This window comes from Lepus europaeus, chromosome 2, assembly GCF_033115175.1.
Source record: "Lepus europaeus isolate LE1 chromosome 2, mLepTim1.pri, whole genome shotgun sequence".
Taxonomy (NCBI): Eukaryota; Metazoa; Chordata; class Mammalia; order Lagomorpha; family Leporidae; genus Lepus; species Lepus europaeus.
The window spans coordinates 81,791,598-81,807,542 of NC_084828.1; the positions used below are offsets into that span (position 1 = coordinate 81,791,598).

General features: G+C 42.0%; 1 protein-coding gene across 1 annotated transcript in view; it reads right to left on the reverse strand.

Annotated features, from left to right (window-relative positions):
- Positions 1-8,792: 8,792 nt before the first annotated feature.
- Positions 8,793-15,945, reverse strand: part of SNX4 (sorting nexin 4) — an 85,924-nt gene continuing 78,771 nt past the window's right edge. The window contains exons 13-14 of the mRNA XM_062209215.1: positions 14,042-14,156; positions 8,793-9,973 (exon numbers count right to left, since the gene is read on the reverse strand). Of these exons, the coding sequence (XP_062065199.1) occupies positions 9,926-9,973; positions 14,042-14,156 (163 nt within the window). The 3' untranslated portion in view covers positions 8,793-9,925. The remainder of the gene's footprint in view (positions 9,974-14,041; positions 14,157-15,945) is intronic.

A 15,945-nucleotide genomic window follows, 5' to 3' on the forward strand; every position in this document is an offset into this window, starting at 1 on the left:
CTATCCATCTCTGTAGCTCTTTCATCTCATAAAACTGAAACTTTGTACCCACTAACCAATGACCCATTCCCCCCCCCACCTCTAGATCTACTTTGTGTCTCTATGACTTTGACTATTGTAGACACCTTACATAAGTGGGATCACACTGTATTTGTGTGATCAGCTTATTTCACAAGCATAATGTCTTCAAGGTTCAACCACACTGTAGCATGTGTCTCCTTTTTAAAGGCTGAATAATATTCCACAGTATGTAGCCACCACACTTGGGGTTTTCTTCCATCAATAGACACTTGGGTTGCTTCCACATCTTAGCTGTTGGAAATAATGCTCCCATGAACACAGGTATATAAATATCTTTTAGACACCTTGCTTTCTATTCTTTTTGAGTCTATACCCAGAGGTGGTGGTGTTGGTATACAATATGGTATGGTACGAAGTTATGTTTTGCATGGCTTTTATCCTTGACTCCTAGCTCATTGCTTTCATAAACTTTGTTATTTCCCAAGCTACTTGAGTAATGTGGAGATCTTTTAGGCCTCAGAAGCATCAGGAAGCAAAGTCTGTCTCCTGCCCTCCTCTCGCCCGCTCATCTCCCTAGGGCAGGTCATGGAAACTAGAATTTCTACAACCTTCCACCACTTGGATCTGCTCACCGTAACAAAAGTTTCTGACCTCCCTTGTCTGACAGTGATGAGACCCTGCTTCAGAAGAGCTTCTGTCTAGTACCCAGGAGGAGGGAACGCTGCACAGAGCCCAACAGGAACCTCGCTGGGTTATCCCACCCAGTACACCAGCATTCAGCACACCCCTTTCCTACACTGTGGCTCATGTTTCAGTCTTGTCCACACAGTGAAGTCTCCATAAAAAGCCTGACAGACAGGGTTCTGAGAGCTTGTGCACAGCTGAGCCAGAACTCAGCCACGTGCTGGGAGAGGGCACATGCTAGACCCACAGGGACAAAAGTCCCCCCCCCCAACTCAGGACCTTTCCAGTCCTGGGCCCACATCTCTCTTCATCTGGCTGCTGATTTGCATCCTTTAAAACCACCTTTAGGGGCCGGTGCTGTGGCGTAGTGGGTAAAGCCACTTCCTGCAGTGCAGGCATTCCATACGGGCGCCAGTTCGAGTCCCGGCTGCTCCTCTTCCAGTCCAGCTCTCTGCTATGGCCTAGGAAAGCAGTCCTGCAACCGCATGGGAGACCTGGAGGCAGGTCCTGGTTCTCCGCTTCAGATTGGCTGAGCTCCGGCTGTTGCAGCCATCTGGGGAGTGAGCCAGCAGATAGAAGACCTCTCTCTCTTTCTCTCTGCCTCTGTGTAACTCTGCCTTTCAAATAAATAAATCTTAAAAAACAAACAAACAAACAAACAAAAAAACCAGCAAAGTCAGTACTTCCCCAAGCCCTGTGAATCCTTCTGGCCAATTAAACCTGAGCATGGCATCAGGGGAACGCAGGCTGGGACTGGGTTCTGATGCTACCTCGGGCTGAACAGTGTCAGAACTGAGCTGCCTTAGGGGGGACGCTCGGCGGAACTGCTGGTCTGCTGGTGTGGGGGAAGTCCTTTCACATCTGGCATCAAGTGATCCGCACTGTGTCCTGAGGAGGGGAAGAGTCCAAGTTTGTGTCTTCAGGTCATTTACGGTCCTTCTATTTTTTTCTCAGAAACTGCCGAGCTGTTTTCCATAGCAGCACTCTGGTTTCCATCCCTAATAGTGCACAGGGTTCCAATTTCTCCCACCCCCAACACCTGGTAGTCTATGTTTTCTGTTAAACAGTAGCCATCCTAATTGGTGTGAGGTGGTATCTCATTTTATTTAGGTACATTTTTTTGGGGGGGGGGGACAGGCAGAGTGGACAGTGAGAGAGAGAGAGAGAGAGAGAAAGGTCTTCCTTTGCCGTTGGTTCACCCCCCAGTGGCTGCTGCGCCTGGCGTGCTGCGGCCGGCGCACCGCGCTGATCCGAAGGCAGGAGCCAGGTGCTTCTCCTGGTCTCCCATGCGGGTGCAGGGCCCAAGCACTTGGGCCATCCTCCACTGCACTCCCAGGCCATAGCAGAGAGCTGGCCTGGAAGAGGGGCAACTCGGAGAGAATCCGGCGCCCCGACCGGGACTAGAACCCGGGGTGCTGGAGCCGCAGGTGGAGGATTAGCCTAGTGAGCCATGGCACCGGCCAGGTGCATTTTTAAAATGATTAGTGAGCTGAGCATCTTCTCGTGTGCTTGCCGGCCATTTGCAGATCTTCTTTGGAGAATGTCTATGAAAGTCATTTGCCCATTTTTTAACTGGGTTGGGTTTTTTGTGGGTTTTTTTTTTTTGTTTGTTTGTGTTGTTGACTCGTTCTTTCTATATATATTCTGGATAGTCACCCCTTATCAGAAATATGGTTACTGATATTTTCCCCATTTGGGTTGCCTTTTTATTCTGTTGTTACTCTCTTTTGATGCACACATTTAAATAATTTTCATGTTGTCCAGTTTGCCTAATTTGTTGCTACTGTTGTTGCCTCATGGCTTTGCCCAAACTCACTGAAATGCAACATGAAGTTTCTGCCCTACTTTTTTTCTGAGAGTAGTTTCAGGTCTTACCTTTAGGTCTGTGATCCATGTTGAGTTAATTTTTGTATATGATGTTGGGCGAGTATATTAGAGTTTTCAAAGAAAGGGAACCAATAGGATACATGTAGATACATAAAAAGATTTTTAAAAAATCTTTTCTTGTTTACTTATATCTCCTTGAAAGGAAAAGCAACAGAGATAGAGACAGATCTCCCACCTGCTGGTCCTCTCCCCAGATACCCACCGATGCTTCAGAATGCTGGCTCACCTGGCTGTTCCACTTCTGATGAAGTTCCCTGCTAATGCTCCCAGGAAGGCAGCAGATGATGGTCCAAATAGGTGGGCCTCTGCCACCCACGAGGAGTTCCTGGCTCCTGGCTCCTGCTTGGCTCAGCTCTGGCTGTGGAGGGCATTTGGAAGTGAACTAGTACATAAAAATGCCTATTTTTCTCTTACCTTCTCTGTCACTCTGCTTTTCAAATAAATAAATCTATCTTTTAAAGTTATTTTTCCTTCTCTATAGGGGAGATATTTTAATGTCAGTTCATTTACTTTTAATTATAAATGTCTAATTCTATCTTACATAGCTTAAAAATTAAATAACACTTAATGGTTCATGATTAAAACAGCAATCTCTTGTCCCACTTCAATCCATCCCCATCCTCCAGTCCCATCTGACCACTAGCCGTTTCTAAGCACTGTTTCTAGTTCTAGGTCATGGCTGATCAGGTTGGGCACCATGACCAAGTAGTACACAGTGGGATATGTTGCATCTGAGCATGGACATATGTATTTATGTATTTATTCTCTCCCCTCCCTACCCTTCTCACTGTAGTTGTGACATGTTTGCATAAGCTAATTGTTGTTTCCATTATTGTAAATATGAAAATATTTTAAATTTCAGACCTATGTGGTAAATAAATTCTAGGATATTCTTATATAACATTTCCTTTTGTACTGAATTACTAAAAAAAAATTTTTTTGAGAGGTAGAGAGAGAGATCTTCTCCCATGCACTGGTTCACTGGTTCACTCCCCCAGTGCCCCAGTGGCTGGGGCTAGGCCAGGCCAAAGCTGGGAGCTAGGAACTCAATCCAAATCTCCCACTTGGGTGGCAGAGACCCAACCACCTGCCACCACCTGCTGCCTCCCAAGGTGTACATTAGGAGGAAGTAGGCTCAGGAATGGAGGTAGGTACTCAACTCCAGTGTGGGATGCGGGTGGTCCCAAGTGGTGTCTCAACGGCCATGCCAAACACCCTCCTCAGCCTTATTTTGATTGCTGTTGTCTTTGTGTCTGTGGCTAAATCATCCCACTGCAAAGGCCTCCAAATGCAACAGCGCACATCTGTCTCAGCCACGGCTGTCGCTGCAGCTGCTCCCAGTTCTCTCCTCTGGGGCCTCCCCTCTCCGCTCAGCCTGGGCAGGGGCCCTGCACTGCTCCTCTCCAGCCCCTGGGTGCTGCCACCGCCATTCCCCTCGGGTGTTAACAGTCTGTTTTATGGACAAAAACTCTTCCTGAGTTTTGGTTCCTGCTGCCACTACTTTGCACATTTGTAGGGAGCTGGATCGGAAGTGGAGCAGCTGGGACTTGAACTGGAGCACCTATGGGATGCCGGCACTGCAGTGGCTTAACTTGTTGTGCCACAGTACTGATCATAATGATAACTAACTTTTTATGTTAAAGCAACCTTACATTGACACAAACTACTTGGTTGTGATATATCATGTGTTTTGCATATTGTTGCATTCAATTAGCTGTTTGGTGAATTTTGCACTTATGTTTATGTTCAGGCTATATGTTGTTAAGTCACTTTATTTTCTTGAAATGTTTTTGGCCACTTTGGGTACTTGTGGCAAGACTGTCCTCATAAAAAGAGATAGGAGGAAAGTGTTCCCCTTTTCCTTATTTTTTGAAAATTTGTATAGAACAGAATTTTTCTTCTTTAAATATGAGAACTTCACCAAGGAAGCCACTGGATCCACAGTTGTTTTTGATGGAAGATTTCTGATGGTATGGGTTTTTTTTATGCTATCTTGTGTAAGTTTTAGCAGGTTCTATATTTTTTTTTTAATTTTTTTTTTTAAATTTTTTGACAGGCAGAGTGGACAGTGAGAGAGAGACAGAGAGAAAGGTCTTCCTTTTGCCGTTGGTTCACCCTCCAATGGCCGCCGCGGTAGGCGCGCTGCGGCCGGCGCACCGCGCTGATCGAAGCCAGGAGCCAGGTGCTTCTCCTGGTCTCCCATGGGATGCAGGGCCCAAGCACTTGGGCCATCCTCCACTGCACTCCCTGGCCACAGCAGAGAGCTGGCCTGGAATAGGGGCAACCAGGACAGGATCAGTGCCCCGACCGGGACTAGAACCCGGTGTGCCGGCGCTGCAAGGCGGAGGATTAGCCTAGTGAGCCGCGGCACCGGCGCAGGTTCTATATTTTTTTAAAGATTTATTTTTATTTAGTTGGAAAGTTACAGAGTTACAGAGAAAGACAGAAAGGTCTTCCATCTGCTGCTGGTTCTCTCCCCAAATGACAGCAACAGCTGGAGCTGAGCTGATCTGAAGTCAGGGTCTCCCAAGCGGGTGCAGGGGCCCAAGGACTTGTGCCATCCTCTGATACTTTCCCAGGTGCATAGTAGGGAGCTGGATTGGAAGTGGAGCAGCTGAGACTTGAACCTGTGCCCATACAGGATGCTGGTGCTTCAGGTGGCAGCTTTACCTGTTCCATCATAGCGCCAGCCCCAGCAGGTTCTATTTTTCAAGGTATTCATTGATTTCACCCAATTACTGGTTTGAAGTTACTTTTTTTTTTTTTTTTGACAGGCTGAGTGGACAGTGAGAGAGAGAGACAAAGGTCTTCCTTTGCCATTGGTTCACCCTCCAATGGCCGCCGCGGCCGGTACACCGCGCTGATCCGAAGCCAGGAGCCAGGTGCTTCTCCTGGTCTCTCATGGGGTGCAGGGCCCAAGCACTTGGGCCATCCTCCACTGCACTCCCGGGCCACAGCAGAGAGCTGGCCTGGAAGAGGGGCAACCGGGACAGAATCCGGCGCCCCAACCGGGACTAGAACCTGGTGTGCCGGCGCCGCAAGGCGGAGGATTAGCCTGTTGAGCCACGGCGCCGGCCTGAAGCTACTTATAATATTTCCTTTTATCCTTTTAAAAGTCTATCAGACCTACGATAACTTCCTCCATTTCACTCCTGATAGGGATCATTTGTACTTCATCCTTTTTTCTTACAGTTTTGCTAGGAGCTTCTCATTTTCAAAGAACCAATGTTTGGCTTTGTTAACTCTTTTGCTTATCTTTTCAGTATTACTGATATCTTATTTTTATTTTTTTACAAAGTTTGTTTTATTTTACTTGAAAAGAGTGCTTGAGGGGGGCAGATTTCCTATCTGCTGGTTGTCTCCCCAAATACCTGCAACGGCTGAGGCTGGGCCAGGCAGAATCCAGGGGCCCAGAACTCAATCTAGATCTCCCAGCTAGGTAACAGGGGCTCATGCACTTGAGCCATCATCAGTAGAAAGCTAGATCAGAAGTGGAGTAGCTGGGACTTGAACTGGCACTCCAGTGTGGGATGTGGCTCAACTCTGCACCACGATGTTCCTGCCTATTATCACTGAGTTTTGGTTTCTTTTAATATTTACTGTCTTCCAATTTATATTTAGTATGCTCATTTCCTCCTCTAGCATCTTTCGTTCAAATATATATACATATTGAAAGCTATGTAAGCTAAATAGTTTAATTCTATTCATTTAGCTTTTTATTACTTTATGTCTCTGGATTACTTAACCTGGAAATTTCTAGTTCTTTTCCTAGGAGAAACTCACTAGGAGAATGAGTAAAGACCACCTGTCCATGAAGGGAACACGCATAGGAGCCTGAAGAATGACTGTACGGATATAAAGCATCTAACATTCCTGTTACACTTACTTTTTGAGCTTTCATTCTGTTCCACGCTGGGCAATCTTTGTTCTAAAGTTGCTTGACTGTTAAGAACGTCTCAGTTTGTATTGTGAATGCTGTGTTGGAATTACCAGTGAATCACTCGTATGTACTCAAGTTTGGGGGTGTGAAGGCAGGTTAAATAGGACTTTAGCTAATTTCAGGCTTTACTTACGCTATTTCAGCTGCATCACTAGTGTGCCATGTAGATGAAATCACCCTTTGTTACTAAGTATTTACGTTAATTTGATGAATCCTTTTTTATTAGTTACTACTTATATGTATTATTCCTTTGCACTCAGGTACTTCAAAAAGTTCCTGAATTAGAGGTAATCCAGGAGTTGGTGCTGTGGCATAGTGAGCTAAGCCTCCACCTGCAGTGCTGACATCCCATATGGGTGCCAGTTTGAGTCCTGGCTGCTCCACTTCCAATCCAGCTCTCTGCTGATGGCCTGGGAAAGCAGTAGAAGATGACCCAAGCGGCAGTCCAACCTGTTGCACCATAGCACCTGGCCTGGTAAGTTTATTTTAGTGCAAAAAAAAAATTTTTTTTTGAAACCCTTGCAGTTTTTTCATAATACACATTTTTCATGGACCTTAAAAATAATTAATCTGTGTGAGAGAGAAATAGAGAGAGAACTCCCACTTGATGGTTCACTCCCTAAATCCCCACAACTGGCATTGGGCTAGGCCAGAAGCTGGGAGCCCAGAACCTAATCCAGATCTCCTACATAAGTGGCACAACCCAATTACTTGATCATCACTGCTGCCTCCCAGGGTGTGCTAAATTAGCAGGAAGCTGGCGTCAGGAGCCACAGGTGGGCACTGAACCCAGGCACTCCTAGATGGAGCATGGGAGTCTTAACCACTAGGCCAAATGCTCACCCCCATGAACTTTTTTAAGATCCTTCAAATGCACTATTTTCAAAATTTATGTGTACAAAGATAAACTTGTCTTTTAATTCCATTTTTCACAGACTTTTTGAAGTACCCTTGTTTTATAACTTTGGAGAACTCCCCTACATTTTTTTTTAATTTGACAGATAGAGTTAGTGAGAGAGAGAGAGACAGAGAGAAGGGTCTTCCTTCCGTTGGTTCAATCCGAAGCCAGGAGCTGGGTACTTCCTCCCGGTCTCCCATGCTGGTGCAGGGACCCAAGCACTTGGGCCATCCTCCACTGCCCTCCCTGGCCACAGCAGAGAGCTGGACTGGAAGAGGAGCAACCAGGACCAGTACCCGGCGCCCCAACCGGACTAGAACCTGGGGTGCGGGCGTCGCAGGCAGAGGATTAGCCAAGTGAGCCATGACACCGGCTCTCCTCCTCTACATTTTTAATAATTCATTTTGATTTATGATTTTAAATACTGAAAAGTTACTAAACACAAATTATTTTCTTTATACTTATTCTGAATAGTACAAAAATTATTTCCATTATAAAATTCCTTAATCGTTCTCCTTAAAGGAACAATTTGGGGGCTAGCAATGTGGCACAGTGGGTAAAGCTGCCACCTGCGATACCAGCATTCCATATGGGCACTGGTTTGATTGCTGGCTGCTGCACTTCCAATCCAGCTCCCTGCTGGTGTGCCTGGGAGAGCAGAGGAGGATGGCCCAAGTGCTTGGTCATCTGCACCCATGTGGGAGACCTGGAAGAAGCTCCTGGCTCCTGGCTTCAGTCTGGCCCAGCTCAGCCATTTGGGGAATGAACTAGCAGATGGAAGATCTATCTCGTTCACTCGCTCTCCCCCTTTCTCTAACTGTGCCTTAAAAAAACAAAAAAGTAACAATTCTGTTATAAAATTAAGCAAATCAACCCATCAAGGGACTTTCAGTTAAATACACATATAACTAAGTTTGTTTATATATTTTTTGAAAAGATAACAATTTTTTCCCCTAATTCATCTTTTTAAAACATAGGGGCACTAACAAGGGCTTTCTCAAATTAGTTCTGCTTCCCAAAAACAGTCTGATACATTTTCACATTTAGTGTGCAGTTCGTCTGGGCCAGACAGCTTCTGATTTTTAAATGCCACGCAGGAAGGTGTTTCATTTCATTAAGCAAAAAGTGGCCCTACAAAATGCAATGAAATACGTACTTGTACGGATCTACCAATTTTATCTTTTTAAAAACTCCAATAAAAATTTAAATGTTATTTCTGCACCTTATTTTTAAAACACATTTTAGTATAAGATCTATTTATACAATTAAACACTTTAAAACATAATATGGCATGTGTTTTGTTTCTCATACAGCATCACATGTTAATATGTCTGGACCATCTTGTTAAAATAAGAAAAATCATTTGAAAATCATCATGATACATCATTTATTTATTGTATAAGTTTGGCAAACAGCACAAAAATCCAGCAACATTTAAACGTAAAAAAAGTCAAATGTTGAACAATACTGGGGATTTTTTCCCCCAACATTAGAAATAATGAGTACACAGTTCAGATTCTGCAAAGCTAGGAAAATGAAGGTGCTTGGCTTCTGAACATACACCACAAAAACACACATAAAAAAACATTGTAATGTATCTTTTTCAAAAATTACAGCCAAGCAATAGAAAAGGATGTTAATAATGAAGACACCAGCATGTGTGTCTACTACATGTATCTCACACAGAAATGCCACTTCTCGTACCCTGAAATGCCGTGTGCAGAGCCAAGCAGAGCAGAGGGAGGCTCCTCACTGAGGTTAGGAATTAGCGGGGAACTGAATTCTTAACATGGAACACACTCAACTACAGCGTTCTGCATAGCAAGTCCTAGATCCTAACCATGTATTTCTCTGTATGTCTGAGAAGCTGAGTCGTCATTGTCGGCAGTATAAAATTTCTGGCCAGTATCAAAATTCTGGCAAACACAAACTGAAGGCATTTTCTAGTGTATGCAGATCTTGCAGGGGGCATCAATGAATGTGGAAGAAAACCTCAGATTACACACTTAACTTTTTACTGCTGAGCTTTGTCGAACCAAACAGCTCAACTATAAGGCAAGAGAAATAACCCCCTACAACAGATTAGTAGGTCTTACCAAGTAAATATAGGAATTCAATCTCAGGAAAAAAACACTCTACATGATCAGACCTAAAACAGTTGGTATTGAAATAAGCTTCTAGAAATTAATTAACATGTTGACATTCAGTCATTGGTTCAGAAGCCTGACGAAAAAAATCTATTGGTATATATTATTAAGTTAAATTTTTGGAATCAGCACCAGTCCCCAAAACTCAAATTATAATATATAATCTTCATTAAAATACATCCTTTTTGTGCTATACAAACACAATTATAATTAGGTTAAAGAGAGCTGAATTTATTCAACTTATTGTATATTTTTATGTATACTGGGTAGAAACTTAAATTTCTTTTCTTTACTTGTGCTTCTGTTTTGGGGCACTTTTTTGATTGAAGAGAAATTCATTTCACAGGATTACATCTTGCTAAAGCATTCCTTAGCATTGGTCCAAACTTGAATTCCCTAAAAACAAAAGTAACTTTAAAATGTGATTCTGGAAGGATTCTCAAAACCAAAATATTTAGCTCAATGGTATGCTAAGTTTTGCTTTTTGGAACAATTAGTAAGTCCAGCAAATATGACACTATTTTGGGAAACTGCTAACAATGAATGAATGTTTAATGCAACTGAAAAAGTTAAGAGAATTCTTCATATGCACTTATTGTTAAAATGGAGAAAGAACTACAATTTATTGGAAAACTGAGTTTCCAGGGCTCATATCATAAAACTCATTTACTCATATCACATACTCATTATCATTTCTATGTGTAAACCAAGTAAGTTTTCAGATAGTTTTTTCAATGTAGAATTTGAAACAAAATTATTAGTGTAATGATTAAACATAAATTGAGTTATTAAGTTACTAGTCTAATAACTAAAGTTTTGATGAAAACTAATCCTGTACCAACTTCTGGGTCCCTCTCAGCAGTACTGGCAGTCCACTACAACACAACACTAGAGACAGCCTGATAAGCTTCAACAAAAATGTGTCTGTGAAGATGTCTCAGTAATACCTCAGCAAGTGACAGAAACAAAGATATTCAGTGAACAAGGTGCAGAGTCTCCAATACCTGCTAATTTATCAGAAGGGAACTTTTTCTTAATTATGTATTGAAGTGTGTCAATATTGATCAAGGCTTCAAATAGGAAAAACAAAACCCAAAAAATATTTTTAAGGTTCCTTTCTCCCTAATGGGATATAAAAAGCAGATGAAGTAATGAAAAGCAAAAACCTTTTAAAAGGCCTTAGACTGGCTGGATACAGTAGTTACTAATGGAATGTTCACTGTCAGAATAAGATAGACAGTATATACTGTCATAGCAATCTGTCCATGAGATATCAAAAGAAAAGCAAAAGTTACACACTAGCACTTAGAATATGCTCAGAGGAGAAAAATGTATACAAGAGTACTTCAAATAGTTAATAGAAAAATGAAATCAAAAGATAAATTTATTTTGGTGCAAAAAATGTGTAAATCCATGCCTATGAGGGATTTTCAGAGTTCAAAAAAATGTATATCATAAAAAAACTATGCATGGATTTAAAAAAAATTTGCAACAAAGTTACCTTTTAATTCCCCTCATGGTTAGTGAAATGAATCTGTGTATATAAGAAAATCTTGGGGTTGGCATTTGGCATAGCTTAAGAGCCTGCTTGGGACACCCACAACAAATGTCAGAGTGCCTGGTTCGAATCCTCGTTCTCTACTTCCAAATCCAGTTTCCTGCTAATTAATGTACACACTAGGAGGCAATAGGCAATGGCTTAAATATGTGAGTCCCTGCCATCCATGTAAGATACCTGGATTGAGGCGTCCCTAGCTGCTGACCTCATTCTGGCCCAGCCCTGGCTGTTGTGGACATTTGGGGAGTGAGCTAAAGGCATGGCTCACTTGGTTAATCCTCTGCCTGCGGCGCTAGCATCCCATATGGGCGCCGGGTTCTAGTCCCAGCTGCTCCTCTTCCAGTCCAGCTCTCTGCTGTGGCCCGGGAAGGCAGTGGAGGATGGCCCAAGTGCTTGGGTGCCTGTGCTCGCATGGGAGACCAGGAGGAGGCACCTGGCTCCTGGCTTTGGATCAGCATAGTTCCGGCCATGGCGGCCATTTGGGGAGTGAACCAATGGAAAAGGAAGAGCTTTCTCTCTGTCTCTCTCTCTCTCAACTGTTTGTGACTCTTTCTGTCAAATAAATAAAATCTTAAAAAAAAAAAGAAAGATCTCTATATTTCAAGTAAATAAAAGAAAAAATCTGGAAGATACATATGAAGGCTTAACAGTAGTAAAATTTTGAAAAAAAAAAATTTTTAGGAGTGTGACTTTATACTTAATATGCTATTGGATTATTTAAAATATTTGCAAAGGGCATATGTGTTTTATTTTCATAACTAATTAAAAATCTATAAAAATAAAGTAGCCTAAAAATCAATAAAAAGGTATTTTTTAAAAGCTTCAGCCTACTTGACTCAATAAAGTAGATAATTTATCATCAAAAAAGTTGACCCAAAAACACTTATCATGGACTGGCACTGTGGCATAGAGAGTTAAACCACCACCTGCAACACCAGATCCCATATCAGAGTGCTGGTTTGAGTCCTGGTTGCTCTACTTCCCACTCAGCTCCCGGTTAATGTGCTGGGGAAGGCAGCACAAGATGGCCCAAGTACCTGGGCTCCTGCCACCCACATGGGAGACCCAGATAGAATTCCTGGATTCTGGTTTTAGTCTGGCCCAACTCTGGTTGTTGTGGCCATTTGGGGAGTAAATCAAAAGATGGAGGATCTCATTCTCTGTCTCTCCCTCTCTCTCTACCTTTCAAATAAACAAAATAAATATTTTTTAAAAAGCAAAAAAAAAATTTAAAAACAGACATCTTTCATCAGTACCGCAATGTAGTCACGTGACTATATTCAATTAACATTTTCGTTACATTTGGTTAACACTGTGAATAACTGACACAAGAAAGCATAATATATGTTAAAAATTAATATACAATTAAAATAGACACTCAAATTTGTACAAAAAAGGATGCTAGTCATGAATTTGATTTTAAATTTCTACAAGAAAAGAACACTGTAGATTTCCAAATACAAAAATTTATTTCACTTAGGCAAGAAAATAAAACATGACAAAATTTTATAGCACTGTTCTTGGGAAATAAAATGAACATAAACTCTTAGGAAATTCTTGTTTACTTATTATCTTAGCATATCTTAGTAAACCCCTAGATATTCAACAGAATGTCCAACATACCTAAGGTAATATTTTTTTTTATTCAGATTACTTTTCTAGAAACTTCAATCACCTCACCATAAAAAAGTATGTGTGTGGGGGGGAAATCCTTAGAGCCATTATAAAAAAGGCCTTGCATTTTACTAATGGAAAAGAAGCAAATGGAACAGGAGATTACAAGGAACTTATTAATGAGTCTTCTACAAAACAGAAACCAGCTCCAAAAATCTTTGTGATCTGATCTTTCAGAGCTCCTGAGGTTAAAAGAGGCAAATTAGAAATGACTGCAAATACCAATGCAACCCAGCAGCAGTGAGAAACAGGAGCAGGAGTCGAGGCAAACAGGCAAGAGAGTTAAACACCGCCCACCTGCAACCCATGCAACAGCTCGTGCACACGAGCCGGGCATGGCTCTTACTGCTTTCAAATGACCTTAAATATCCACAGTATGAATCAACTTCCAGTTGATTCAAGCTTAAGTGTGAATCTGCCCAAGCCAAGAGGAGCCCACTTAACAAGTAGGTCCAGTATTATCAAAATATCTTAAAGCCTGCTATATCACTGCTAATGCCAGTGATATAAGTGAAAAGGTGAAGGGAAGTGAGGGCTGTTCTCCAAAACATAAAACTTTTGGATAAATTACAACATAAGAGCTATTGACGAGTATAATTTTTCTAGGATCTTCCTAATATGGGAATTCACTGGACTCTGACGTAACACATGTCAAATTGTTTGACACATGACATGCCTGACAGACAGAAAGCACTGGTACTGATGGTCATGTTGGCAGAACTCAGGTTATGAAGCAGCAGCTTAGGAATAGTTTCCATTTTGTTCTTAAAACAACATTTTAGAAAGATTTCCCCAAAGGTGAAAATTTACTTGAACCAGGATGAATTTCCATGTTCATATCTTTCACTATGGGTTTATCAGTTATGGGAAAGATTTACTTTACCAACAAACCATATCATAACCACATTTCCCCAAAGTAATGTTTAAGGGATTGTCCAAGCAAAGCTTACATCACTGTTAGGAAGAGTATTTTAGTCTTTTTGTCCCCAAAACATCACATAACCAAAATAATATTGTTGGACTGTTTTTCAAATACAGGTTTAAATGGGGCATACACATTTGGAACTTTAGATGACTGAGACTCAATAACTGACAGTTTGGTTATCAATACTTCTTTTGAAATTAAGTAGGGCAACTGGGAAATATTTCAGAAGAATGAGAAGGAAAGAGTTTTGGTCCAAATAAGATAATTTAGAGAGATCTGTAAGTACTCCTGCTACAGCCAAACCTACCTTTTTGCACATACTGATCTGCATGACTGCGTAGCTTATGAGGGCTTCCTTCAAATCACGGTTCTTTTGCTCCTTGAAGCGTTCAATATCAGCCCATGCATTTTTCACAAATTCCCTGAAGAAAGAAGTTTAGTTACTATTTAATTAATTGTATATTATACACTTAACTAACCAGTTCTTGTCTGAATTATTTTTAATTGTCTAGAAGAAAAAGCTACTGCTTGTACATGAGGCAGTTCTCTTTTTTCTTTTCCTAAAAATTATAGTGAGGGAAAAAGTCATACAGTTGTCCACATTTTAACAATTTCTTTTTATTTTTCTTTTTAAAGATTTATTTATTTATTTGAAAGGCAGAGTAACACACAGACAGAGGCAGAGAGAAAGTCTTCCATCCACTGGTTCACTCTCCAATTGGCCTCAACGGCCAGAGCTGTGCCAATCCGGAGCCAGGAGCCAGGAGCTTCTTCTGGGTTCCCATTTGGGTGCAGAGGCCCAAGGACTTGGGCCATCTTCTACTGCTTTGCCAGGCAGTAGCAGAGAACTGGATAGGAAGTGGAGCAGCCAGGACTCAAACCGGTACCCATATGGGATGCTGGCACCACAGATGGAGGCTTTACCCAGTATGCCAGAGTGCCGGGCCCTTTACAATTTATATTTTGCCACAATTTCTATTTTCTAATTACTCCTATCCAACAGATATAGATGGCTCCTTAAACCAACCCACAAGCCTAACAGATGTGGTACCATAGTGCCTTCCTGGGATCACTTGAAAATAGACTCTTTTGACAAGCTGGATGAGGAATCACATTTAGCATACACTTATATTTAATGACACTGGAGTTTCAAAATCCCGAAAGGAATTCGTCTTTTTGACTCTACTTGTGAAAGTTTACTTTGACTTCTTTGGTGCCAGCATTTTTTTTTTAAAGATGTATGTATGTATTTATTTATTTGAAAGAGTTACACAGAGAGAGGAGAGGAGGCAGAGAGAAAGAGAGAGAGAGGTCTTCCATCTGTTAGTTTACTCCCCAACTGGCTGCAATGGCTGGAGCTGCACTGATCCGAAGCCAGGAGCCAGGAGCCTCCTCCAGGTCTCCCACGCCGGTGCAGGGGCCCAAGGACTTGGGCCATCTTCTACTGCTTTCCCAGGCCATAACAGAGAGTTGGATTGGAAGTGGAGCAGCCGGGTCTTGAACCAGTGCCCATATGGGATGCCGGTGCTTCAGGCCAGGGCGTTAATCTGCTGTGCCACAGCGCCGGCCCCTGGTGCCAGCATTTTAAGAATTAACAAAAAACTAACTCAAAACCTGTGACAGACTCATGGTCTGCCTTTGTCTACTCTCTGTCAAAGGAAAACAACGGTAAAGAAAATTAACCAATCAGTGACAGCAGATTTTTGAGAACCGAATTTCTAGACGTGCTTATGGAAACATGCCAAACTCTAGGCAAGGTTCAGGGACATAAAGATGGAAGACACAGTCACTGACTGTGAAAGCCTCCTCATTTAGCCAGGGTGGCCACATGTTGTCAATCACCCAATACAAAACTGCCACACTCCAGGAGCATGAGAGAATCAGAAAAGGCTTCACACTGGAGCAACGCTGGAGCCAGGTACTGAGGGTACTCAGGCTTTGGTTAATCAGAGAAGAAGGGGCAGGGGGATGTGCAAAGGGAAGATATTATGAAAATGCAGGGAAATAATGCAATGAAGCTGAAACTCCGCTTCTTCCTCTCATCCACATAACAACTGCTTCTAAAACATGAGTTTTGTTAACTCATACATCTTAGAAATGCAATCACTATACAGTAGAGAAACAAGTTATATCCTAAGGAAAATGGGAATAATTTTATTAATTAATTAATTTATAAAAATCTGCTATAAATTAGTCTACAAGTCTAACTTT